The sequence below is a fragment of the Artemia sp. Qi Xiang Cuo genome, chromosome 19 (assembly GCF_049724085.1).
Source record: "Artemia sp. Qi Xiang Cuo chromosome 19, ASM4972408v1, whole genome shotgun sequence".
NCBI lineage: Eukaryota > Metazoa > Arthropoda > Branchiopoda > Anostraca > Artemiidae > Artemia > Artemia sp. Qi Xiang Cuo.
In genome coordinates, this window is record NC_142812.1 from 49,975,209 (window position 1) to 50,002,549 (window position 27,341).

At 36.2% G+C, this 27,341-nt stretch overlaps 1 protein-coding gene across 1 annotated transcript; it reads left to right on the plus strand.

Moving 5' to 3' along the window:
- Positions 1-2,677: 2,677 nt before the first annotated feature.
- On the plus strand, positions 2,678-27,341 carry LOC148940955 (uncharacterized). The gene is made up of 4 exons (XM_089105119.1): positions 2,678-2,790; positions 9,867-9,984; positions 25,366-25,591; positions 27,211-27,341. The coding sequence occupies exons 1-4, from the start codon at positions 2,762-2,764 to the stop codon at positions 27,339-27,341; spliced, it is 504 nt and encodes a 167-aa protein (XP_088961245.1). The 5' UTR covers positions 2,678-2,761.

The window sequence follows — 27,341 nt, forward strand, 5'->3', positions numbered from 1 at the left end:
CTCGTTTTGAGTTTGACATATTTTAATTTTTGTTTGTTTTGGGTTTCATTTATTTATTAATACTGATTTATGATAGTTGTATGCTTGGTAGATTATTTGATTCTATTTTGTTCAGTAAACTGACCATACACATTTTTTTCACTAAATTCATTTGAATTTCTTTCAGTAAAATACAAATTATATTCTACCTTTTAGAACGCATGGGGTTTTGAGTTTGACTTATTTTAATTTCTGTTTGTTGGGGGTTTCATTTATTTATTGATACTGATTTGTGGTAGTTGTATGCTTGGTACATAATTTGATTCTATTTTTGTTCATTTTTGGTTTAATGGAGTTCCTTACTGTTTTTTGATAAACATATTTTGTGGAAAAAGTTTTTTAATTAATTTTTAATAAAGGAAGGTTTTCTAACCGGTTCTATTGCAGAACCGGTTCCCTCCTTATCTAAATATTTTGGCTAGGGGCGCTTCTAGTTAAAAAAAATTATTCCCTTTAAGGCTATTTTTCGGCATATTTTTGGTGATAATTTTCGTAATTAATTATGAATCTGTATGTTGATTTAAATATAATTTTTTCAAATCTAAATGCTATAATCAAATCTTAATTTTTTAGAGTTCGGGATTTTATTGAAAAGGATTCTATTGCAGTTTTTATGATTTTTACTGAAACTTCGAACTCGGTCTTTAGAAATGTGGAGCCAGTTTTTAATATTTAAGGGTCTGTCTTCTCCATATCTAAATATTTTGGCTGGTTGCGCTTCTGCTAAAAAAAAAAAAAAAAAAAAAAATTCCCTTTAAGGTTATTATTTCGGCATTTTTGGTCATATTTTTTTTAATTAGTTATGAATCTAAATGTTGGTTTAAACCTAACTGATTATAAATCTAAATGCTATAATCAAATCTTAGTTTTTTAGTGTTCGGGTTTTTATTGAAAAGGGTTCTATTTCAGTTTTTATGATTTTTACTGAGACTTCAACCTCAGTCTTTAAAAATTTTCAGCCAGTTTGTAAAATTTAAGGGTATATCCCCTCCTTATCTAAATATTTTGGCTAGTGGCACTTTTGCTAAAAAAATTATTCCCTTTAAGGTTATTTTTTCGGCCTATTTTTGGCGGTAATTTTTGCAATTAACTATAAATCTAAAGTAATACCCGAATCACACCTGTCGCAAAAACAGTGGTGGATCCAGAGGGGGCGCGCCCCCCCTAGCGTAGTCTAAAGTAGTGTAATTTGCCTTGATTAACTCAAGTTTGCAGTCAGTCAAACTTGCCCTGACGCAAGTTTCATCAGGATCAACCTATTTTGCCCCCCCCCTCTAAATTTTTTTTGGAATGGACCTATTTGCCCCCCCCCATAAGAAATCCTGAATCCCCCCGGCTAAAACAAGGCAAGTTTTATGAATGACATGGGGTTCTTCTTGATTCTAATTCCACACTTGTGTTTCAGTAGGGAAAAATTAAAAAAGGCCCGAGATTGATTTAGAAAGCTTGTATAAATGTTAATTTATTTTTTTTCCTTCTTAATCAAATCAATTAATGTCACGTCTTTGAATCAGCGCTTGTCGAGTTGTTGGAAACATTCAAGAATTACGCTTAGGTTTGCCATCTGCAGAAAACCAGTTTCATGTTTCCTGCAAAAACAAGTGAAATGGATGATGAGATACGTTGGACTTGGACAGAATCCATGGGACTTGTATAATTTGGGCTACATATATAAACATTAGGGTGGGTGGGTGTTAGGTTAGGTTAAGTTTCCTTAATTTATTTTTAGGTTATATTTTGTTATATTTCATTAGGATTAACTTCAACACTCGGTTCTTGCAGTGTGTTTCTACGACCAAGTATCTTTGTGTCTTTTGCCAGAATTCTTGTTGCCGAGAAAAAAAAAAAAAAAAAAACTACTGTTCCAAGCAAGGGCTCATCCAGGATTTTTTTTCGAGGACACTGGGTGGAGTAAAGACCAAATATTTGAACGCCGCACACCAAAAAAAGAAAATTACGACTCTGCTAAGAATTGCAGGGCACTTGTATCTTATAGCCACCCCCTCCAAGTTCTGTCGAGAAGTGAAATTTGGTTAATTCTAATGAAAAAGACAAACTAAATATGGTGAAAATATAATACTTTATCAACATAATTATGAAAACTACAACAAATATTATGGAAGGGGCGACGAGAGGTAACTTAACCTAATCTAACCAAAATACCAGCTAAATATTTAATAAAAGTATAGCTACAATGTAGTTTCCCACTGTGCCGAAGCTAATATTCTCTGGTATAAAGGCCGTGAAAACCAGTTATTGTCTCATGTTCGCGATGCAAGATCTTGAGTGTGGTGGCTATAAAACAAAAGTACCAATTACAGGTTGGAAAAAAGTTCAGGGGGTTCAAACCTGGTAACCCTCCCCTGTAGATATGACCTTGGTTCCAAAAACTGAATATATAATTATACAATTATGCACTATATACATAAACTGTATATAGAGGCTATTATATATACAGTGGTTCCAAACTTCCATCTTTTCCAGTTTCAAAAAGTACTCATTCAAAAGTGGAAGCTCCCTACAGCTCCATCAGTGTTTCCTATGGGTATATCTGCTTCGGGCAGTGCCAAATCAAAACCCGTTTTTGATCAACTATTTTCGTTAGTTAGCTTTAGTCACTTTAATTTATCATGGAGATAAAATGGTGGCACTTCATTTTATTCCGATGTTTTGAGCATTTTTCATAAAAACTTATTTGAATTTGGATGAATATTACCAGTCTATGGAAATGGCCCATCGATTGGCATTTGGGTAAGTTATTAGTGCTTTAGTACCTCACAGGAGGGGTGGTCCCCTGTGAGGGTCAAGGGAGGTAGGAACTTATTCATATTATTGACACGAATAAAGTAAACATACCACTCGATGCCTTTTTTTACGCTCTTTCCAAATATAATAATCATTTTAGTCGGAAATGAATTTTACCCCCCCATCCCTATATATACCAATTCAGGGTATATATTTGTACATTCAGGGGGTGGGGGGGGGGAGTTTAAACTTATCTCTCATATACACCAGAAATAAACTTTACCCCCCCCCCCCTAATGCGCAGATGATCTCATATACATTCAGTAGATGATTATACTTTGGTATAGGCAATGCGGCGGCATAGTGCTCTTGGCACTTCGGCGACAAGTCACATCAGTCCAGTTTATGTTAAGGGAAAAATCACTCAGTGATAGTCTGTTGCAACTCCTGGCACTGTGTGCCCCTAGACCTGGTCCTAGTGGGCCTGTTGGTAAATCCAGGGCTGCCGGCAACAAAATTCAAAATATACCCAAAAACTGCAGTTAACACATTTTGAGGGCACCTCCACTGTACTTTACGGTACTTCTGCATTATGCGGTAGCCAAGAAAGAAGTCATGTTTGGTTAATGCTAATGAAATAAAATAAAATAGTTTGTATCTAATAATAGTTTAGATACAAATTTGGGCCATATATTAGCACATTAGAGGGGGGGGGGGGTGGGGTGGGGGTAAAGTATAACATATATTAAACACGTAACCTAACCTAACCTATGTACCCTTTTCCCCCCTAAATCCCGAAAAACAATAGTTTAAATATTGTAAACTCAAAGAGAAGCCACGCTTTGCGATCCATTTGTCTATTGCAAATACCCGTTTGACTGGTTTCCTTTAGTGTTTCTTAATACAGTATATAGCGAGCAACGTTGAGTAGAGCTACCGTATAATGCATAAGTTCCTACTTTACCCCCACCCCACCACCTAATGTGCAAATATATAACCCAAATTATATATATTTCCCATCTGTTTTACCATGCGTCTCTCTTGTTTCAACATAATGCCAGTAAATCAATTCAGCGTAGACGAAATCAAGAAACGGAAAAACAAACGCGAGACATATACTTCGGGCTATATATTTGCACATAAGGGGGGGGAGGGAGTATAGTAGAAGCGCCCGTAAAATGTGTTAACCACAATTCTTTTGCATTTTATGAAGTAAGAATTGTTTTCTTAACAATTTCTTTCTCAATAGCTCCAATCGTGCACGCATATTTTCTTACATTACATTCTGCAAATTTCTTGAGCCGCTTCCAGTTTTACTACATTTACTATACCCCTACTTCCTGCATACTCAGGGTATAATACCCATGCCAAAAACTTGCTCATTTTCTTGGTTTGTATTATGTTTTGGTTAACAATGTAATCAGGGCGCTCTTCTAAAAGAAACAGTAAATATTTTGCGTTTTAGTTCTCCATAAAGAAACACTATAAGATTCGAGAAACTACTTAAAACATTCTGAATACTAACTTATACAGTTCTTAAATGTGCTTTACTTCACCCCCCCCCCCTCCCCCTCAATCTTAATAGGCACATACTCGTATAGCCGACATTCTTTCAACTCAATGAATTTTCAATTGCACGACTCATTTCTTTTTTTTTTTTGAATAAAAAAAAACAAGTTTTTTTTTAACAGAAAGTAAGGAGTGGCATTAAAACTTAAAACGAACAGAAATTATTCCGTATATGAAGGGAGTTGCCTCCTCCTCAAAACCTCGCTCTTTGCGCTAAACTTTTTAGTGCTTTTGAAAAAGCTTCAGCGCGTTCCAATTAAACGAACATAGTGTTTCAGAAGTGATTCAGTGTTTCAGTGTTTCAGAACAAGTGTTTTAAGTGTTTCAGTGTTTCAGAACATAGCGTTCTTGAAGAATTGGGAGAAAATTAAACTTCTCCCTTAAAATTTGATTTCTGAAAGTTTTTGAATTAATGCACGTTCTGAAATAAGCGAACAGTATATGAATAATTCAAATAAAATCTGCATATTAATTTTAATTTGTTTGGGTTAAATGGCTTTCTAAAAATTGTTATCATACGAATTTGAGAAACAAGTGCAGGGGAGGGTGCCGATTCGCCCTCCAATTGCTTGTGTTCCTGAAAAAGGGTACTTGAACTTTCAATTGTATTAACGAACGTTTTTATTAGTAATAAATATACATAACTTACAAATTTATGTTATGAGGGGGTTCGCTCTCTAGTCAATACCTCGCTCTTTAAGCTAAAGTTCAAATTTTGTTCGAATCACAAACCCCTGAATCACAAAGGCCGTTTAATTAGAATATATAGCTCTCTTGAAGGTATTAAGAAAACTTCCCCCATGGAAAGATACTCCAGCATAACCTCATCCTCCAACACCCCCCCCCCCGCCACCAGAAAAAATTCCTCCTGAAAACGTATGTATACTTCCAAATAACCAATACTAAACGTAAACAATGGGCAAAGTTCATAACTTGCAGCCCTTCCCCGTGGAACAGTGGGGGATTAAGTCATCCTCAAAGACATATTAATTAGATTTCGACTATGCTGAACAAAATGGTTATCTCAAAATTTTGATTAGGTGACTTCGGAAAAAAAATGAGCGTGGGAGGGGACCAAGTTGCCCTCCAATTTTTTGGTCACTTAAAAAGGGAACTAGAACTTCTAATTTTCGTTCGAATGAGCCTCTTCACGATATTCTAGGACTACTGGATCGATACAATCACCCCTGAAAAAAAAAACAATAAAAAAAAAACAAATAAACACGCATCCGTGATGTTTCTTCTGGCAAAAAATACAAAATTCCACATTTTTACAGATAGGAGCTTGAAAACTCTACAGTAGGGTTATCTGATACGCTGAATATGATGGTGTGATCATCATTAAGATTCTGTAACTTTTAAGGGGTGTTTCCTCCTTTTCTTGAAAATAAGGCAATTTTTTTTCATGCTCTTAACTTTTGATGGGTAAAACTAAACTTGATGAAACTTATATATTTGAAATCAGCATAAAAATCTAAAAATCTTTGATGCATCTACTGGTGTCAAAATTCAGTTTTTCAGAGTTTCGGTTACTATTGAGCCGGGTCGCTCCTTCGTTACCTTCGTTACGCTCCTTCGTTACAGTTCGTTACCATGAACTGTTTGATCTAACAGCAAATGATAAAGAAGATAAAGAAGCGGCGGGAACAAAAGAGCCCCGCTGTTGAAGATTGAGCGAGGCCTATATGTAAAGTTTTTCATTTTTTTAGTCTTTGGGTTTTTACTTCATTTTCTTTTATTTGATTTTTCATTTCCTTTTTTCTCGCTCAGACGACGATCCGTGAACATAATCTAAGTTGTTTGCCGTTTAATTTGGTACCATTAGCCTTGACTGGTTTTTGGGATTTTAAAACCTTATATTTTTCTCATTTGATTTGCTCTTGTTTATCAAACAGTTTGTGGTAACAAACTGCAAGTAAGGAGTGAATCGGCTCAGTAGTAACCGAAACCGTAAAAAACGGAATTACGATATAGGCTAAATCGATACATCAAAAGGATCAGGTTTTTTGGTTATTCCAAAAATATAAGATTCATCAAGTTTAATATTACCCATCGAAAGTTGCGAGCCTGAAAAAATTTGCCTGATTCTTTAAATAGGAGGAAACATCCCCTAAAATTCAAGGAATCCCCTAAAATAAAAATCCCACCGTCAGGTTCAGCGTACAAGAGAGAACTCTACTGTAGAAGTTTCAAGCTCATTTATACAAAAACGTGGAATTTCGCTATTTTTGCCAGAAAACAGATGAAGGATGCGTGTTTATTTGTTTTACTTCGTTTTGTTTTTGTCTTTTTCCAGTTTGGTCGTATTGAAATAATGGTACTAGAATATCAGGAGAGGGTGCATTCAAATAGAAATTAAAAGCTCTAGTGCCCTTTTTAAGCGAAATGAAGATTAGAGGGCAACTGGTCCCCCTCCCACACGCTTTTATCCCTAAGTTGTCTGATGAAAATTTTGAGATAGCTATTTTGTTCGGTTTTATTAAAAGATCAAATAACTATGTCTTTAGGGATAAAATGGCCCCTTCCAGTCCGTGATGAGAGGCCAATAAGTTATACAAATCTGCCCATTGTTTACGTATAGTATTTGTTATTGGGAAGTATACAGACCTTTTTGAGGGGGGATTTTGTGCTTGAGGTGGATTTCCATAGGGAGAATCCTCCTTGGGGTGGGAAATCTCCGGGGGAGATTTTCCAAAGAACATTTTATACTAAGGGGATTTGACAGAATTTCTATACGAAATTAATTAATCTCTTAGACCACACTGCTTTTCCATTTACAAAAAATTAAACAAGAAAAACGGATTTTAATTTCTATAAAGCAGTGAATACAAACACTTAATTAAACAAAAATACTCCGAATATTTCGGCCCCACATCCGGGAGCCTTTCTCAACGGAAAAAAAAATTCTTTTATCAACAGAAAAAACATACTAAACAAACAAAAGAAAAAATATAAATAAATAGGAAAAGAAAACTCACATAGTAAATAAACAATTTCATTCACTGGCATATAAACAAAATCGAATATTTATATTGATTGGAACACGCCTTCTCACAGAATATAAATGGAAATCTATCAAAAAATCAAAATATATTTATTCTTAAACTAAAACAATAAAAGTTAGCTAACCCGGCCCATAACCCCTAAATAGATCTCACAAGTTCATCACCCAATGTTTAAATTATAAATTGAACAGATTCGTTTGCTTGCAAGCTTAGCTGCAGTTCGTTTACCATTCCAAGCATTTAACCCAGTCTGACCTTTGTCCGCAAGGTCATCTTTCGTATCAGAACTATTATTAAAATTAGTACTGGTTGAAAATTTTACCTTCTTTTTAATTAAACTATTATAAATCGAATTGATCCTAAAATCCCCTTCATCTCTATTGATACTAATACCCCCATATATTGTCTTTTTGATTTCTATAATTTCCCTGAAGCTTTGTAAAAGTCCTATAGACGTATCTACTATTTTTGTTTGATCAAATAAAATACTGTGATGAGGAAAATTATAAAAATGTTCTGCAACAGCTGACTCAAACGTTTCTGGTGTTTTGTTTTGTTTTAGAGCGCAATCTATGGCAATCTAGGCTACAGCAACACAAGAATGCTAAGCAGAATTTTTCAGGATGAATCCTCCGCAAAAACTTTTACGGGAGGGGGATTTTCAGCGAGGATGAAATTCTGTCTGGTGGAAGTTGGACGGGGGGGGGGATGCAATCTACGTCAGATGAAATTTCCTCGGAGGATTTTCACGTGAGGGGGGGGGTATATTTCATGTAGGGTGAGCCAAATTTTCCTGCGTTATTTGAAAATGATCAGAAATTAAATAAAAAAACAAGTTTTTTTAACTGATAGTAAGGAGCAATATTAAAGATCCAAACGAACCAAAATTATTTCTTATACGAAGGGTTGCCTCATCCTCAAAACCGGGGTCTTTACGATAACGATCGACCATGTGTCCCAGTTTTTTAAGAATGCTTACTGTAATACATGGACTGTTTCAAAAGAACAGAAAGCATCGATAAAAATGTTAATAGATTTAGAGGTAAGCCCGCAGTATTGAAAAGGTGACGACCCCTCATTTACAGATTAATTTCTGTTCGTCTTCAGTTTTATTGTTGGTCCTTACTTTCAGTTGAAATATCTTTTTTTTTTTTAATTTAATATTCATAGTAACCAGCTACAGTTATATAAAACACAACCACAACCACAGTTGTATAAAACACAACCACCGGTTCAGTGAAAACTTTCAAGATTGAAATAGACAACCTCACTCCTGGTATTTTAAAATTAATTTTACAAATTTACAAGTCCCTAGCTAGAATAGTTTAGGTGATTTATGTTACTAACAGACTCTTCAAGTTATCCATGTTTTAAATATAAAAAACAAAACAACTGAAAGTATGGAGCAACATTAAAGCTTAAAACGAAAGAAATTATTTCGTATGAGGGAGATTGTCCCTTCCTCTTCCTTCCCTATATACGCTCAAGTCTTAGAGTACTCTAAAAATACTTCTCTTTCAAATTCAGCCGCCCTTCAGGAGTTGTTTTTAATGAATTAGGACGGAAAGTCAAACTTCAACGTAAAGAGCGACGGATGAAGAAGGGGCCGCCCGCTCATATAAGTAAAATTTATGTTAGTTTTTAGTTTTAATGTTGCTCCTTACTTCCGGTTGAATTTTTTAAAATTTAGTTTCTGACCATTTTTTAAATCATACCTGGGAATCCCACCCCATGTAAAATTTCCCCTGGAAGATTCTCCTGGTAACTTTGCTCCTCATGGAAAGTCCTAACACTGCAGAAAATTTCCCTTCAAAAATTTCCGGATATTTCCCAATAATTTATAATGCATATAAACACTGGACAAATTGCATAACTTATGGTCCTTTCCCCAGAGGCTGTGTGTGTGTGTGTGGGGGGGGGGTCATTTCATTCCCGGAGGCCTAACTATTGAGCTAATCAACTACGTTGAAGCAAATGGCTATTTCAAAATTTTGATTAAATGTCTTTGGGGAAAAAAACGGGCGTGAGAGAAGGGCTAGCTGCCCTCCAATCTTTTTGGTCACTTAAAAGGGTACAAGAACTCTTAATTTCCGTTCCAATGAGCCCTCTCCCGATCTTCTAGGACCGTAGGTTCGATACGCTCACCCCCGGGAAAATAAAACAACAATCAAATGAACACGCATGAGTGATCTTTCTTTATGTAAAAAAACAGAATATTCCACATTTTTGTAGATATGAACTTGAAACTTCTACAACAGGGTTCTCTGATATGCTGAATTTGATAGTATGATTTTTATTAAAATCGCATATCTCGTAGCTTTGTTGGGTAACATTAAGCCTATGAACCTTATATATTTGAAATCAGTATAACGAGTCATTTCTTTTAATGTATTAATTTTCTATTGAATTTTTTTTTTACAGTTTCATTTACTATTGGGTTGACTCGCTCCTTACTTGAGCTTCAGTTCGTTATTAAGAACCGTTTGACATTTATATCCTTATTTCTAGGTATGGAGTTATAACATGGGATTGGAATTTCGGAGTTCGAACATATTTCTATCCTCTTATCATTAGCATAGCATATCGGATTCTTGGATATTTTAGAGTTGACTATCCTTATTTACTGGTATGTTTTTAAACTGTTTCATCTTATATTATTGATCTTTCTGACAAGAGACATAAGACAAATAGTAGCATGATTTTCAAAACAGCGTAATAAATAGCCTACTGAGAAGATACATTTACAGCACCACTACTAAAAACTCACTGCAGCAACATGCCACCTGGGCCCACTACAGCTGCACCAGCTCCTCCTTCACCCCAAACTATCCAAATATTCTAAATTCAGCTACCCGAACGACACAGCATTGCGTGGGATATTTTTTTATTAATGGAATACCTTAGTGCTGCTCAAAAAGTATATTCTAAGCTTCAGATTCCAAAATTGACTATATTTTATCAGATTAGATGAACATTGGTGGTTTTTCCTCAGAATTCGTCACAATCCCAGGGATTGGTGTAGCACCTGCCTGCTATACACTTCTGGAAAGCTGTTCTTCCATATTACACTCCAAAGGATCACTTTGCAATTAGACAATCGTCTACGTGAAGAGTAGCATAGCAACCAACTAATCCGCTCCTGCACAAATCTGATATTCCTACATCGCATCGTCAGGAAGTCGAGAATAGCGGGCAAAGATCTGTAAGATCTTTGTCGATATCCAAAGGGCCTTCTACTCTGTAGACCTTCTTAGTTTATGGAAGCACTAGGGTGTCCTAGAGAAACTAGTTGGTCTCAGGATGGCTGTATATGAAAACAGCGAATTATTTGTCATGAACCCCTGATGGCAGGACTAGATGTCTCCACATCCTATCAGGAGTGAAGTAAGGTTGCGTTCTTTCAACACTTCTCTTGGTAACAGTGATAGACTACGTTCTCAGATGCAGCGAACCAGGTGACATCGAGCTAAATGCACAAATTTAGACTTCACTCATGACATTGCAATGTCAGAGCCATCTAAGAACCGATTCAAAGAAATACTGAACGAGAACTCAGAGAAATAACTGGTCAAGTGGGTCTAAAAATAAACGCTAAACGACAAAATATATTGCAACAAATTACCTCCCTTTAATATCAAGTGCGGGGACTATGACATAAAACAACTAGTTCAGTTCAAACACCTAGAGAATGTTATAGAGAGCACTGGTCAAACAGCACAAAAAGTATCGACAAAATAGGACAGGCAAATGGGAACCTCAATAGACTTCGCAAAATCTGGCGCAAAATCTCTTCACAAAATCCCAGAACTTCTTCCTCACTTGAAGCTGCGGCTTTTTAATAATAATATCTTACCTGTATTGCTATACGCTTTAGAGAATACACTTAAACATCAGCAAGGAAAACTAACCAAGCGTTCGAAAAACATCTGCTTTAAGAGAATATTAAACGTTCTTTGGACTAAAAAAATGACTTATCAGTCAATACAAGATCCAACGAGGCAACACCTTGTGACAATGTCATTTCGAGTGCGAAGACGGAGACATTTAGGACATGTCCTATGAAATAAGTGACCAAAGGATTCTGGATGTTGCCCTTCAGTGATAATATTTAATATAATACAATAGGCGATGGCGTTATTTAACAAATTTTTCAAAAATATTGACTTACACTCCGTTCCCTCAAACATAGGAAGCTCTACTGATTTCTCCAATCCATTTTCTCTATCTTTATCTGGTCCTTAAAATATACAAGTCATTCTTTTATGCCCAAAAGGGTTATAGCCTCTATTCTCACTCACAAAAATGGTTGGAAATAATAAGTTATTATATAAAATCTTAGATGCCATATATTGAATGCCTAAACAAACCTTTCAATTGCAAAAAGAAGAGCTTCCTGAAAACCATACAAAATCCTGAAGCTGGTTTTTAAGCAATTCCAGTTTCCTGGAAATTGACGTCTTGTAACATACCACCTTTTGTACTATCTCAGCTGAAGCGTTTCCCGCTCATAATAAATATAGGAATACAACTGCCAGCTTGTAGTTTTCGGTACTAATGTATCGAATGAGCTGCAAGAGGCGTTATGGTTGGCTATTTTTAATTCATCACTATAAAATAAAAAAACATGACGATTGACGTTACAAAAATAAACCAATGCAACCAAACACAATTTTTAAGACATAACGATAAAAGTGCAATATCTCTTTTTTCTTTTACTTGAGGCACAGTATTTTAATTTTAACAGTTATTACATAGTAAAGTATGGAGTCAAGGGCTGATAACTTTGTATTCATAACCTCCTTAGCCCTTTTTTGCAGACCTGTTCTAACTAAGCTGGAGGTTGCAACGTTTTAATGCTATTGTAGTTTGTCCTTTAGAAATCGTGGGTAAAATATGCGTAATGCTACAGAATACAGACAAAATTATTAGGGTTGCAGCAGGAGCTGTTATCATAGGCAGTGCAATAGCGCTGCCTAAGTAAAGAGCGATGTGGGCACAATGTATTATTTATTTATTTTATTTTTATAGACCTGGGCACTTCATATCGAAGGAGTTGTCTTAGAAACCTCAAAAAGGGCTCATTCTATTGGAAATTGAAAGGGCTTCCGCCCTTTTGAAAGTCGAAAGGGATTGGAGGGCAACCAAACCCCTCCTACGCCCAACATCAGCCCAAACACATCCAATCAAAATTTTGAGATAGCCATTTTGTTCAGCGTAGCGAAAAGATCCGCAAATTATGTTTATGAGGACACCAACTCCCCCCCACAGCCCTCAGGGCAAGGGTTGTAAGTTATGCCCTGGGGGCGCATAAGGTTTTTACAGAAAGGGTGGTCGTATGAACTTTAGTGGGGTTCATTGGAGGTAATCAGAAGTTGTAGTGCCCTTGGATTAAAAGTGATCGGAGGTGGATACCCCCCCACGCACACACACCCTGTATTTTCACGGAATTTATATGAGACAAATTGTAAGATGGCCATTTGTTGTCGTACAAACTTCGAAAAAGGCTCATTCAATTGAAACTGAAAGGGCTAGTGCCCTTTTTAATAGTCAGAAGTGATTGTAGGGCAACAAGGCCCTCCCACGCTCATCAATGCCCAAAACACATCTAATCAAAAATTTCGAGATAACTTTTTTGTTCAACTTAGTTGAAAGGTCTTGAAATTATGGCTTTGGGGCTGAACCCCCCCCCCCCCCGAGCCCTCAGCGCAAGGGTTGTAAGCTATGCCCCGAGGGCATATAAGGTTTTTATGGAAAGGGTGGTCATATAAGCTCCAGAGGGGCTCATTGGATTGGAAATCAGATATTCTAGTGTCATTTTTAAGAGGAAAATTGATCGGGGGCATCCCCCCCTCTAACGTCGTATTTCCCCCAAGTGCATTCAAAAGAAATTTTAAGAAAGCCATTTGTTAAAAAAAACAGTCTAAAGATCATATAACAAGGCCGTTGGGGTTAACGGAATCCCCCAGAGTCTGGGGGTAAAGGTTGTAAGTTATGCCCCAGGGGCATACAAGGTTTTTATGGAAGGAGCGATCGTGTGAACTTCATAAGAGACTCATTTCATTGGAAATCTATAATTCTAGTTCCCTTTTAAGAGTCAAACATAATGGAAAGCAACTATTCCCCCTTCTCCCTGACATCCTCTTTTCCCGAAACGCATTCAATTGAAATTGTGAGATAGCCATTACGTAACTAGTAGTCCAAAAATCATAGCCTATAACAATGTCTTTAGGGTGGACACAATTCCCCAGAGCCCATGGACAAGGGTGGTAAGTTATGTTCTGGGGCATATAAGGTTTTTATGGAACGGATGGTCGTATAAACTTTGCATCGGATGGACCTCATTTGTTTGGACGTCGGAAGTTTTAGTGCCCTTTTAAGAGTCAAAAGTGAATAGAGGGCAATCAGACCCCCCCCCCCCCCTTCAAGCCTATCATTCCCCAAAACGCATCCAATCGTAATTTTAAGAGAGCCATTCTGTTCAGCTTTGTTGAAAGGTCCAGTAATGATGTCTTTGGGGATTTCAACCTCCCCACAGCCCTCAGGACAAGGGCTCTAAGTTACTACTACTACTACTAACAGCTCATCACAGCACCAAGCCGCCTGAGGCCAACACAGCTACGCACGCTTCTCCTCCATCCCAATATATTCAAAGCCTCCCTTTTTACACCCTCCCACGTAGTTCCCATCTCCTTTAAATCTTTATTTATGACGTCCTCTCACCCCAGACGAGGACGACCTGCTTTCCGTTTAACCCTAGACGGTTGGCCAAAATGAACAATCTTCGGCAATCTGTCATCCTTCATCCGCACAACGTGTCCTAGCCACCTCAACCTTTCTTTCATTATAGCCCTAGAGGACGATATTGAACCACATTTTTCGTAGAGCCTTTTGTTTGAAATACGATCAGTCAGTCGGGTACCCAGAACAATCCTTAAGCAATTTCTCTGGAAAACATCTAGGAAATCTTCATCCGCTTTTTGGAGCGCCCATGCTTCAGAGTCATATTTGACCACTGTCATCACTGTAGCTTCTAGTATTCTAATCTTGCTTTGCAGACTTATCTTTTTATTCTTCCAAACTTTTTTTAACTGTGAAAAAACACTCTGAGCCTTGGCTATTCTACTTTTAACTTCTTCACTGCTCCCCCCATCTTTACTAATAATACTACCAAGGTAAGTGAAGCTGACCACCTGAATCTTTTCGTTACCCAACGTCACCTTTTCATCTTCACTTATTCCTAGCCGTAGCAAGTTAGACTTCTTAATATTAATTTTCAAACCTATTCTAACACCCTGAATTCGGAAAGCCTCTAAAAGTTCATTCACTTTGCTCATTCTTTCATCTAGAATGCTTAAATCAGCAGCATAATCTAAGTCGAGGATAATTTTTCCTCCCCAGTTTGATTCCGTGGTCTCCCATTGCCTTTCCTGTGCTCCTTAAGACAATAAACAAATAAGTAGAACAACAGGGAAATTTTTATGCAAGACAGTGGAACGCAACTTTAAATGAATATTTCGACCCTATATCCAAGGGCTGTCCTCAGCAAAACAGACGAAGAGAATAAAAAAAATATAAAAGAAACTTACATTAAAATTCAATCATTAAAACTGAAAGGTTTTTTTAAAAAAATTTTTTAAAACAGCCCTAATATCATTACTTCAAGGAAGTTCAACCAGGACTGGTACTCCAAACCATTTTTTTAAAAAAACCTTTCAGGTTTAATGATTGAATTTTAATGTAAGTTTCTTTATATTGTTTTTATTCTCTTCGTCTGTTTAAAGGGGAAGATCATCTCGCCAAAAGGCAATATATGCACACTACTGCAAATACTACTGTTATTACTACATTTACTACTACTACTTCTATTGCAACTATGTGTAAGGTTAAGAGCAATGAGATGAAATTTCAAGAAGTATATGAACACACAGGTTATCAGAATGGTATCAGTAATGTCATAGCAATGGCGAATTGTATCAAGTTGAAACTTCCAGGACTTGATGAAAGGGATGTTCAACTGACCGAAAGGCAATATGATAACACTACTGCTGCTAGTAGCCCTACCGCTATTCAGTACTTTTGCTATTAATATCAATACTACTACTGTGAGTACTATTAAAACTATGCCTAAAGGTACGAAGGTGAAATTATCAAGGAATTTTGAGGGGAGAAGGTGATACTGAATCATAACACGCCGTCTGTATGCAAGTTGTCAAAAGGGTGTAACAGCAATATCTTAGGAACAGTCTGGTGTGTGAAGTTGGAACTAACAGGGCTTGTTGTGAGGGATGTTGAAACGACTAAAAGAAAATATTTGCATCTTAATGTTACTGCTTCTACTCATACTTCTACTACTGTTACTATTATGACTGCTTCTATTACTACTACTGCTACTAAAGCTTAGGCTACTACTATTGACTCTACTGCTACTAGTACTACCACTGCTATTAAAACTAAGGGTTTTAAAGCGAAAATTTTGGGATATATAGAAACTATATGGAATTAATTTAAAACAAACCGAAATTACACATGTTGGCAAGCGGGCCTATCAGAAATGATCTAAAAACGGTTTATCGTATTAAGCTGAAACTTTCAGCGCGTGTTGAAGGGGATGTTGGAGAAAAGAAAGATGCTATGCTCTTACTGCTACTAATGCTGCTACAACTATTGCTACTGCGCATGCTAAGGGTAGTAAGGTGAAGCTTTTAAGGAATATTTAGGCGGATGTTGAACTAAATCAAAACAAACAATGAGCATGTGGACTTTCAAAAAGGTAGCAAAGTAATATCTGAAGAACAACTTATATTATTAACTTATATTATAACAACTTACATTATAATAATTCTCACCAAACCGGTTATGTTGCTTTCTTTTTTAAATTAAACAGAAACTAATGAACAACTATCCTGCTACGAGAAAATTGAGGACTTAGGCTCTGAGTGATTTGATGAATATTTAATTGTATGTCATGTAGGGTTGTAATTTGCTATGGGGCAGTTGCCCCCTGACTATATGGCACATTTTTCACTATGTCCTTTTCACTTGACTTGGGAAAATTGGCTCGAGCTTGGCTCGATCTTTAAGGGCAAATTGTGGGGGATTTTGAACTAACCGAGACAGCCATTTTGTTCAGCACAGTATAACGGTCCAGAAACTATGGCTTTAGGGATATTGGGCGTGTTAAACCCCTACAAGTATGCAATCGGACGATTATGCTTTAAAACTAAATGTTGCTTTAAATTAAAGCAAAACGTACTGTGTTTATGATTGCCAATAAAACACCTCAGCAATATATTGAGAACGACTGGGGGTATTAAGTTGAAACTTTTGGGGCTACTACTATTACTACTTCTGCTCTTACTATTCTGTTCTTACAATTTAAATAAATATAAAGAGTGTAAGCGTATCCAGGCTGTCAAAGAGCATGGATAGAATCTTTTAGCAATGCTTTTTATTTTTATTTTTGAGGTCAACTTCAGGCGTTACAAAATTAAATTAAAAATTTTTTTGTATTTTTTTTTTTTTTAAATTACTAAATTTGAAAAAGTTTCTTTGACATACAAATAGCAACCTAAACTGTGGATTCTTGTACAAAAAAAACAAAAAGACATAAAATATTATTTTTTCCATGAAAAAGACAATGTCAATAAAAAAAAAAAGAAATTAACTTAAAATTATTTTTCCACAAAGCAAGTTTGTAAAAGAAAAGTAAAAAGCTCCATTGAGCCAAAATTGAGCAGAAATAAAGTCAAATAATCTTCCAAGTGTGAAACTACAACAAATCACTATCTATAAATAAATAAAATTCAAAACGAACAGAAATTACAATAAATGGCCGAGTCAAACCTAACACGAGCAAAAATTAACATGAGTAAGGCTGATAACCCCCACGCTTTTTCAAGACCAGAAAAAAATTTGCGCTTTACTGAAAACAAAATACGTTTTAAATGTTTTCGTTTTTTTTTGCTTTCATAAATAAAAAGTTATCAAAACTTTAAGGAATAAATACCAGTTTATGTAAATTAAACTGACAATCCATGGCCATTTTTGTTTTTCAATAAAGCGTAAATTGTGTTCTGGTCTTGAGAAGACATGGGGGAAACGAACACTAACTTGTAATTACGAAAAACATATTTTTGAGACTTTAGAAAAAAAAACATGAAACCCCTCGAACATCATGTCTAATCATAGGCAGCGCAATCGCGCTGCTTAAGTGAAGAACGATGTTGACACAATGTATTTTTTTTTCTTTAGAAGAGGGGACTTCGTATCGAAGGAGTTGTCGTAGAAACTTCGAAAAGGTCTCATTCGATTGGAAACTGAAATGGCTAGTGCCCTTTTTAATAGTCGAAAGTGATTGGAAGGCAACTAACATCCCTTCCACGCCCACCATTTCCCCAAACATATCCGATCAAAATTATGAGATAACCAATTTGTTCAATGTAGTTAAAAGTTTTGGAAATAATATCTTTGAGCAGGAAACTCACCCACAGTCTTCAGGGCAAGGGTTATAAATTATGCCCTGGGGGCATATAAAGTTTTTTATTGAAAGCTTTGTCGTAGAAACGTCAAAAAGGGCTCATTCGATTGGAGATTCAAATGGTTAGTGCTCTTTTTAATAATCGAAAGTGATTGGAGGGCAACTAACCCCCGCTTCATGCCCACCTTTTCCCCTAACACATCCAATCAAAATTTTGAAATAGCCATTTTGTTCAACGTAGTTGAAAGTTTTGGAAATTAGGTCTTTAAGGATGACACCCCCCACAGCCCTCAGGGCAAGGGTTGTAAGTTATGCCTTGGGGGCATATAAGGCTTTTGTAGAAAACGTTGTCGTAGAACCTTCTAAAAGGGCTTATTCGATTGGGAAATTGAAATGGCTAGTGCATTTTTTAATAGTCGAAAGTAATTGGAGGGAAACTAACCCCTTTCTCACGCCCACCATTTCCCCAAACACACTTAATCAAAATTTTGAGATAGCCATTTTTTTTTCAACGTAGTTGAAAGTTCTCGAAATTAGGTTTATAAATATTTAAAAAAGCTTCTAAAGAAATATTTAGGAAAATTTTGAGTTTGGGGGGATGGGGGATTTCAAAAACTTCTTCCCATGACATAAATTGTCCTCTGAAGTCGATTCTGATGTTTGTAGCGCTCTGTCTTAGCGCTTTAGAAATATTTAAAAAAGCTTCTAAAGTAAAATTTGGAAAATTTTCAGTTTGGGGGGAAGGGGGATTTCAAAAACATCTTCCCATAATATTATTTGTCCTCTGAAGTCGATTCTGATATTTGTAGCGCTCTATCTATTAGTGCTTTAGAAATACTTAAAAAGCTTCTAAAGTAGAATTTTGGAAAATTTTGAGTTTGGGGAGAAGGGGATTTCAAGAACATCTTCCCATAACATAATTTGTCCTCTAAAGTTGATTCCGATGTTTGTGACGCTCTATGTCTTACCGCATTAGAAATATTTAAAAAAGCTTCTAAAGTAAAATTTTGGAAAATTTTGAGTTTGGGGGGGAGGGGGATATCAAAAACATCTTCCCATGACATAAATTGTCCTCTAAAGTCGAGTCTGATATTTGTAGCACTCTATGTCTTAGAGCTTTACAAATATTTAAAAAAGCTTCTAAAGTAGAATTTTGGAAAATTTTGAGTTTGGGGCAAAGGGGGATTTCAAAAACATCTTCCCATGATATAAATTGTCCTCTGAATTTGATTCTGATGTTTGTAGCGCTCTATGTCTTAGCACTTTACAAATATTTAAAAAAGCTTCTAAAGTAGAATTTTGGTAAATTTTTGAGTTTGGGGCAAAGGGGGATTTCAAAAAAATCTTCCAATAAAATTATTTGTCCTCTAAAGTCGATTCTGATATTTTTAATGCTCTATGTCTTAGCACTTTACAAATAATTAAAAAAGCTTCTAAACTAGAATTTTAGAAAATTTTGAGCTTGGGGGGACGGGGGATTTCATAAACCTCCTCCTGTGAGATAAAGTGTCCTCTTAAGTCGATTCTGATGTTTTTAGAACTCTATATTATAGTGCTTTAGAAATATTTTAAAAGCTTCTAAAGTAAGAATTTTAGAAAATTTTGAGTTTGGGTGGAAGGGGGATTTCAAAAACATCTTCCATGACATAATTTGTCCTCTAAAAACTATTTGGTTATTTTTACTGGTCTGTCTCTTGTCAAATCCTTTTCCTAATTAATAAAGTTTAAATGGCTTATCGACACTTGCCACCTGCATGCTACCCTTAAGCGGTTATGATAAACAAATTTGTGACATCACAGACCCGCTTTCATTATACCATAACCAAAGTCAGCATGGGAAGAAAATTAAATGGCTTATAATGGAAATAGGATTTTGGAATATCCTTGGAATGCCCCCCCCCCCCCAAAGCCCTCAGGGCAAGGGTTGTAAATTATGCCCTGAGGGCATATGGAGTTTTTATAGAAGGAGTTGTCGTATTAACTTCAAAAAGGGCTTATTCAATTGGAAATTCAAAGGTCTAGTTCTCTTTTTAACAGTCGAAAGTGAGTGGAGAGTAATTAACCCCTCTCTCACGCCCACCTTTTCCCCAAACACACTTAATCAAAATTTTGAGATAGCCATTTTTTTTCAAAGTAATTGAAAGTTCTGGAAATTAAGTCTTTTTGGTTGACAAACCCCCCCCCCCCCCCACGGCTCTCAGGGCAAGGATTGTAAGTTATGCCCTGGGGTCATATGCAGTTTTATAGAAGGAGTTGTCGTATTAACTTCAAAAAGGGCTTATTCGATTGGAAATTCAAAGGTCTAGTGCTCTTTTTAACAGTCAAAAGTGAGTGGAGAGTAATTAACCCCCTCTCATGCCCACCATTTCCCCAAACACATCCAATCTGAATTTTGAGATATTCATTTTGTTCAACGTAATTGAAAGTTCTGGAAATTAGGTCTTGGAGGATGACACCCCCCCCCCCCCCACACACACAACCCTCAGGACAAGGGTAGTAAGTAATGCCCTTGGGGGTATATATGGTTTTATAGAAAGCTTTGTTGTAGAAACTTCAAAAAGGGATCATTTGATTGGACATTGAAAAGGCTAATGCCCTTTTTAATAGTCGAAAGTGAATGGAGAGCAACTAACCCCCCTTTCACGCCCACCATTTCCCCAAACACATTCAATCAATGTTTTGAGTTAGTCATTTTGTTCAACGTAGTTGAAAGTTCTGGAAATTATGTATTTGAGGATGACAAACCCCTAAGAGCCCCCAGGGCAAATGTTGTAAGTTATGCCCTGGGGGCATATAAGGTTTTTAAAGATAGCGTTGTCGTAGACACTTCAAAAGCGGCTCATTCAATTGGAAATTGAGAAGGCTAGTGCCCTTTTTAATAGTCGAAAGTGATTGGTGGGTAACTAACCCCACCATTTCCCCAAACACATCAAATCAAAATTTTCAGACAGCCATTTTGTTCAACGTAGTTGAAAGTTCTGAATATTAGCTCTTTGAGGATGACACTTCCCCAGAGCCCTCATAGCTAAGATTGTAAGTTATGCCCTGAGGGCATATAAGGTTTTTATTGAAAACTTTGTCATAGAAATTTGAAAAAGGGCTCATTTGATTGGCAATTCAAAGAACTAGTGCTTTTTTAAATAGTCGAAAGTGATTGGGGGGCAACTAACCCCTCTCACGCCCATCATTTCCCCAAACACATCCAATCAAAATTTTGAGATAGCTATTTTTTCAACGTAATTGAGTTTTGGAAATTAGGTCTTTGAAGATGACAACCCCCCCACAGCCGTCAGGGTAGGGGTTGTAAGTTATGCCCTGGAGACATATAAGTTTTTTATAGAAAGCGTTGTTGTTGAAACTTCAAAAAGGGCTCATTCAGTTGGAAGTTGAAAAGGCTAATACCGTTTTTAATAGTCGAAAAAGATTGAGGGGCAACTAACCCCCCTCTCACACCCACCATTTCCCCAAACACATTCAAACAAAATTTTGAGATAGTCATTTTGTTTAACGTAGTTTCAAGTTCTGGAAATTAGGTCTTTGAGGAAGACAACCCCCTCCCCCCCCCACAACCCTCAGGGCAAGGGTTGTAAGTTATGCCCTGGGGGAATATAAGGTTTTTATGATTGGGAACTGAGAGGTCCAGTTCTCCTATTAATATTCAAAAGCGATCGGAAGGTTAATGCCCCCATACCCATCAGTTCTTCAAACACATCTGATCATCATTTTGTTACAGCCGTTTTGTTGAACATACTTGAAAGATTTCGAAATTATGTTTTTGAGTATGACAACTCCCCACAGCCCTCAGGGCTAAGGTTGTAAGTTATGCCCTGGGGGTATATAATGCCATATAGAAAGTGTTGTCGTAAAAACTAAAAAAAGGGCTCTTTCGATTGAGTATTGGGAGGGCTCCTGCCCTACTCAGTAGTTAAACGTAATCAGCGGCAGAATCCCCCCCACACCCATAACTTTCTAAAACACTTCTGATCACTATTTTAATATGCCTATTTTGCTGAACGCAGTTGAAAGGTCTGGAAATTATGTCTTTGAGGATGACAACCCTCCTTTCATAGCCCTCAGGACAAGGGTCGTAAGTTTTGCATTTGGTGTATTTAACGTTTTTATAGAAATTTTTCAAAAAGGGCTCATTTGAATGGAAATTGAGAGGACTAGATCTTTTTTTATTAGTCGAAAGTGATCAAAGGGCAAATGTCTCCCTCCACGCCTATCATTTCCTCAAACACTTCCAAACAAAATTTCGATGCAGGCATTTTGTTAAGCTTATCAGAAAGGTCTGGAAATTATTTCTTTGAGGATAACAAATCCCCCCCCAGCCCTCAGGGCAAGGGTTGTAAGTTGTGCCCTGGGGACATAAAGGATTTTTATAGAAAGTGTGGTCATATGAACTTCGAAGGGGCTCATTAGATTGGTAATCAGACACTCTAGCGCCCTTTTTAAGAGTCAAAGTGATCAGAGCGCAGCTACCATCTACCCCCTACACACACGTCATATTGTCCTGAAATGCGTCTTATAGAAATTTTTAGATTCTATTCAAAATAGTCTAAATATCATATAACAAGGCTTTTGGGATTGAAACAAACCCCAGAGACTAGGGGCAAGAGTTGTAAGTTATACCCAGGGGGTATTAAAGGTTTCTATGGAAGGGATGGTTGTTCAATTTCAGAAGAGGCTCAGTCTTTCTCCCTGAAAAAGACTATGTCAATACAAAACAAACAGAAATTAATCAAAAAATCTTTTTGCACAAAAACAGTTTTTAAAAAAAAAAGTAAGGAACTCCATTAAACCAAAAATGAACTAAAATAGAATCAAATTATCTACCAAGTATACAACTACCACAAATCAGTATTAATAAATAGATAAAACCCAAAATAAACAGAAATAAAAATAAGTCAAACTCAAAACGAGCAGAAATTAATCTCAGTTTAGATGCTTTCTAAAAGCCTGAATATAATTTGTACTCTACTGAAAATAGTTTTTTTTTTAATGTTTTCACTTTTATAACCTTAAGAAATCAAAAATTAATTAGGATTTTAATGAATAATTATCAGCAATATGTATATTAAACTGACAATGCACATTTTTTTCAGTAAATTCATTTGAATTCTTATCAGTAAAGTACAAATTATATTCTGGCTTTTATAAAGCATAGGGTTTAGAACCCTACTCAGATTAATTTCTGCTCGTTTTGCGTTTGACTTATTTTAATTTCTGTTTGTTTTGGGTTTCATTTATTTATTGAGATTGATTTGTCGTAGTTTTATGCTTGGTAGATTATTTGATTCTATTTTTGTTAATTTTTGGTTTAATGGAGTTATTTACTTTTTTTTTGAAAAACTTATTTCATGCAAATTTTTTTTTGATTAATCAAAACAAAAGAATGACGTTGACATTGTGATCGTCAAAAACCTGAACCAAATGACTTAAAGGCACGCATCTTGAAAAACAAAAAAAACCCTTTTTCCATGGTTAGCTCTTTATTCCCAGGGGTGGTTCTACCCGACCAGTCATCATAGAGTACTGAAAATGATTGTATTTGAACGGAAATAAAAATATCCTGTGCCCTTTTTACGTAACAAAAGAGGTCACGCCACAACAAAGCAAGTTTTTAGCCATTTTGGGTCACATTCTGGTCGAAAGTGCTGGCGAGTGAAAACATTGGGATAGTCAATCAATTCATGTAGTGGAAAGCTTTCAAACCGAACTTTAAATTCTTTCAAACTGAAAACCTTCGGAAAACCTTTAAATTCTTTCAACTTGAAAACCTCCCCCATCTTAAAAATGGAGCCTTCTTGCAATGGAATTCGTTACCGAGTATGGAGTTTGCACTGGTCTGAGAAAAATAGAGTTTGGACTTCTGTGGTGGAAATGGTTAGCTGAGCGCTTCTGCTATGTAAGCAGCAGATCCAGATTCGAACCATTTTTTGGCTTTGTCAACATTTTAGATTTTTTGTTTTAAAGAAACTTTCGGTTTGACTGCTGTGTCGTCCGTGTTTTTTATTTCATGGTTACAGCATTAAATACAACCTGATAAATGGCGTATCAAATAGTAATCGAAGCTTAATATTAAACAAAAGACACTTGAGGAACCTCCTAAATGGTGAATCCTATATTAGTAAAAAAAAAAAACACCGAGGAACCCCTGAAAACATCTGAAAACGTCGTCTTATTGAGTGTAAACACCGTTTAGCGATAGAGTGATATCCTTGAAAGAGGCAGTATTTATTTCAAATCAACGAAGTTATTTTTTCACTTGAATGACAGAAAATGTCTTTTTAACGACAACGGCATTGTAACGACGGAGTAATTAGGAAAATGCTCTTGAAAGAACCAATGTTTTTCTCAACCCAGCGAAATCGTAGCATAATGTTGCAGTAGCATAACAGTATCGTTAACATAAGGCCCGTTCTTTTACACTAAGATCTTACATCTAAGATCTCACATCTTTCTGCAAATATTTCAGTTCTTTTAACTCAACTTTGCTCTAAGATCTCACAGCTCACTGATGTTGGCAAAAAGTGGGAAGTAAGCCATCTTTCTACCATATAGAAGAATGATTAGATAACTTTGGTGATATACTCATCATTGTTCTTTGACCGCTGATCAGAGCAGAATGACGAAAGACGTTTGCAAAAGAACTCTATAAGATGTAAGATCTTAGTGCTAAGATTTTACTTTTTAAGAGTTCTTTGTCAAAAGATGTAAGATCTTAGCACAAAGATGAGCAAAAGAACCGCCCTTTAGCATCGAGTGATGCATTTCCCGTGCACTGTTCTATATCTAGCCTCTTTGTATGGAAGGGATGGTCATACAAACTGAAAGTTGAAATTTTTAGTGCTAATTTTCTAGGTAAAAAATAGTCGCATGACCCGTGTGCTTTTATGCTCGCATATATACCCGTATCCCTCCCAGTCGTACTGGATCGGAATTTTAAGGCAGTCATTAGGCTCAAAGTGGTCGATTAGTCCAAGAAATGTTCCTGCAAGAGTACAAGACCCACAACAACCCAGGAGCAAGGGTTCCAAATTATGTAATTATCATAAAAATTATCCAAACCCCTCAACCGTCAATATATTTTAGTTGCACCTAGTTTAAAGCAGAATGATCCAAGAATTTTCAGTATCGGCGCAAACACGAGCTAAGTCCAAGCCGTACGCCGAATTAATGCAAAAACGAGTTAAGTCCTGACTTGATGAAAAAATTAGCTAAATTCTGATTCAGTTAAAAGAACTAGTCAAGTCTGGTTTTGTTGCAAAAACAAGCGAAGTCCATTCTATTTAACCTTTTAGTTATAAATCATTATAAAAATTAAAAGTAAATGTTGTATTGCGAACAGATGCCCTAAATTAAGTTAAAAAAAGGAAATGGACTTTGTCAGATTGTCTCCTGAAAGGCTCAAATATATTTCTTGTAACCATTTTGTTTCAAAAATTTGTAATTGCGCTTTGATGATTTATCTTTAATTTTTACCATTTATTTATTTTCATTAATCTGTAGTTATTCTATATTTTTCAGACATTAGTTCCTCGTTTAATGCACGCAATATTTGTTGCAATCGCAGAGACTATGTTCTACAAGAGAGTAGCACAAATATTTGGAGAAAGAATGGCCAACTGGATGACATTTTTCATGTTTTCAAATTGGTTCGTTTTTAATTTAAGTCCACGAACCCTGACTAACACCGTTGAAATGGCTTTTCTGCTCATAGTGTTATCGCTGTATCCCTACAAAATAGACAAAGGTAAATTTTCAGGACTCTGATTCTTAAATCTGTTTAGATATCTCGGTACTGGTGCATTATACGGACACTTCTATATACTGCTAAAGAAGTCAAGTTTGGTTAATGCTAATGATATAAAATAGGATGAATATATAATAGTTTATAAACAAATTTGGGCTATATATTTGCACCCTAGGGGGGGGGGTAAAGCATACCATATATTAAATACGTTACCTAGCCTATCCTAACCAGAGATATATACCCGGTTATAATGGTTCATGAGCAAAATTATAAGAATTACATAAATGGCAAATCCCAAATTGTAATTTTAACATTCATATTAGATCCCCCGTTTCACTCAATTCCACTCTAAGAACTGTTACAGTATATAAAAGTGTCCTTTCAATGCACTAGTACCGATATCTCTGATGCTTTAAACGTATTTTGACCAAAATATTTGGATTCCTAAATAGTGATACTGTCTATATCCTGAAGCAGGGGGAGATGGTAAATTAACCTAGCTAAGGCATTATTTAACGTCGTTTCTTAAATTTCAGGTTAAGTTCCTAGGAATGTACACGGGATTATTTACAGTTTGACATTATTGCCACACGTTCTAAATTATTACTGCTTAAATTATGGATTTGGTAGGGCACTTTTGTCGGTGTTGTCGACAAAATGGACGGTGTTGCCCTGGCAACGCTTTTTATCTGTAAAAATGAGACCATTACCATTTTATGGGTCCCAGACAGCTACACATTCAAAGCACAGATTATCTCGTAGGTTTCAACAGGTATCTCACTACTAGCAAAATGCATGGGCCGACGTGTTCCTCAATTACATTGGCTATCTAACAAAACTAGCCCGCCCGCACAATGTCATTGGATTGGATAACGGTACGCCCGCACTTTAATTGGATAACGCTCCACCGGAGCGTCAAATCGTCTCATCGGATTCCTTTTTAGGTTTGCAAAAATATTGGAATGAGAAATCTGTGTAAGTATCAATAATCTGTGTTCAAAGCAAAGCCACACCTTCTGATGGTGTTTTATGTCACATTATTTAGCTTATTTGCTCATTTTTTCATCCCCTTATTTCAATTTGGCTCCCATTACTACCAAAAACTTCATAAGGGTATATGACAAGGGCGCCGGTAGATAATTTTCAAGAGGGGGGGGGGGGGACAAACTCCAAAATATCAATGGCGGTTGGGTGACAGGGAATATATTTCAGGAATTTATTTTCGTAGGAATAAGTTTATTTTTCAGTACTTTTAGGAAAAAACTCCCAAATAAAAAGAGTAATTAAGTTGTATGCAAAATGAAACAAGATACAGTAAATTTTAAACAACACTGATGCCTGGCAAAGGGATCAATTTATATAATCAATAATATATTTAATTATTATGCATTTAATTTTAAAAGAAAATCAAACTCCAGCCAAAATTACAGAAGGATTCATTGCTTCCGTAGATTGTAACAGATGCAGACTTGTCTTTATGCAATTTCCTATGCCTTATAATTTGCCAGGCCGTTAAAAAGCTGAAAAAGGTATACTCAAAAGGCTGCGATAGTATTTGTGCTCTACATATTTCTTTAGGAGGTTATGTTCTTTACCATCATATTGCCCTCCTGTTTCAGATGATTTTGACACAAGGGATAGTCCCGAGTTGCTTTATTCTGGGTATGGTTATACCGATATTAAAGAAGGGGAAGCCAGCCGAACAGCTTTCTTCGTATCGGCCAGTAACGATATCTTCAGTATTTTGTAA

Excerpts from the sequence above, each read along its gene's own strand:
- LOC148940955 (XM_089105119.1), top strand. The coding sequence starts at position 2,762 with ATGGAAATGGCCCATCGATTGGCATTTGG. Across the intron at positions 9,985-25,365 it reads TTGACTATCCTTATTTACTG|ACATTAGTTCCTCGTTTAAT; the intron begins GTATGTTTTTAA and ends TATATTTTTCAG. Across the intron at positions 25,592-27,210 it reads TCCCTACAAAATAGACAAAG|ATGATTTTGACACAAGGGAT; the intron begins GTAAATTTTCAG and ends CTCCTGTTTCAG.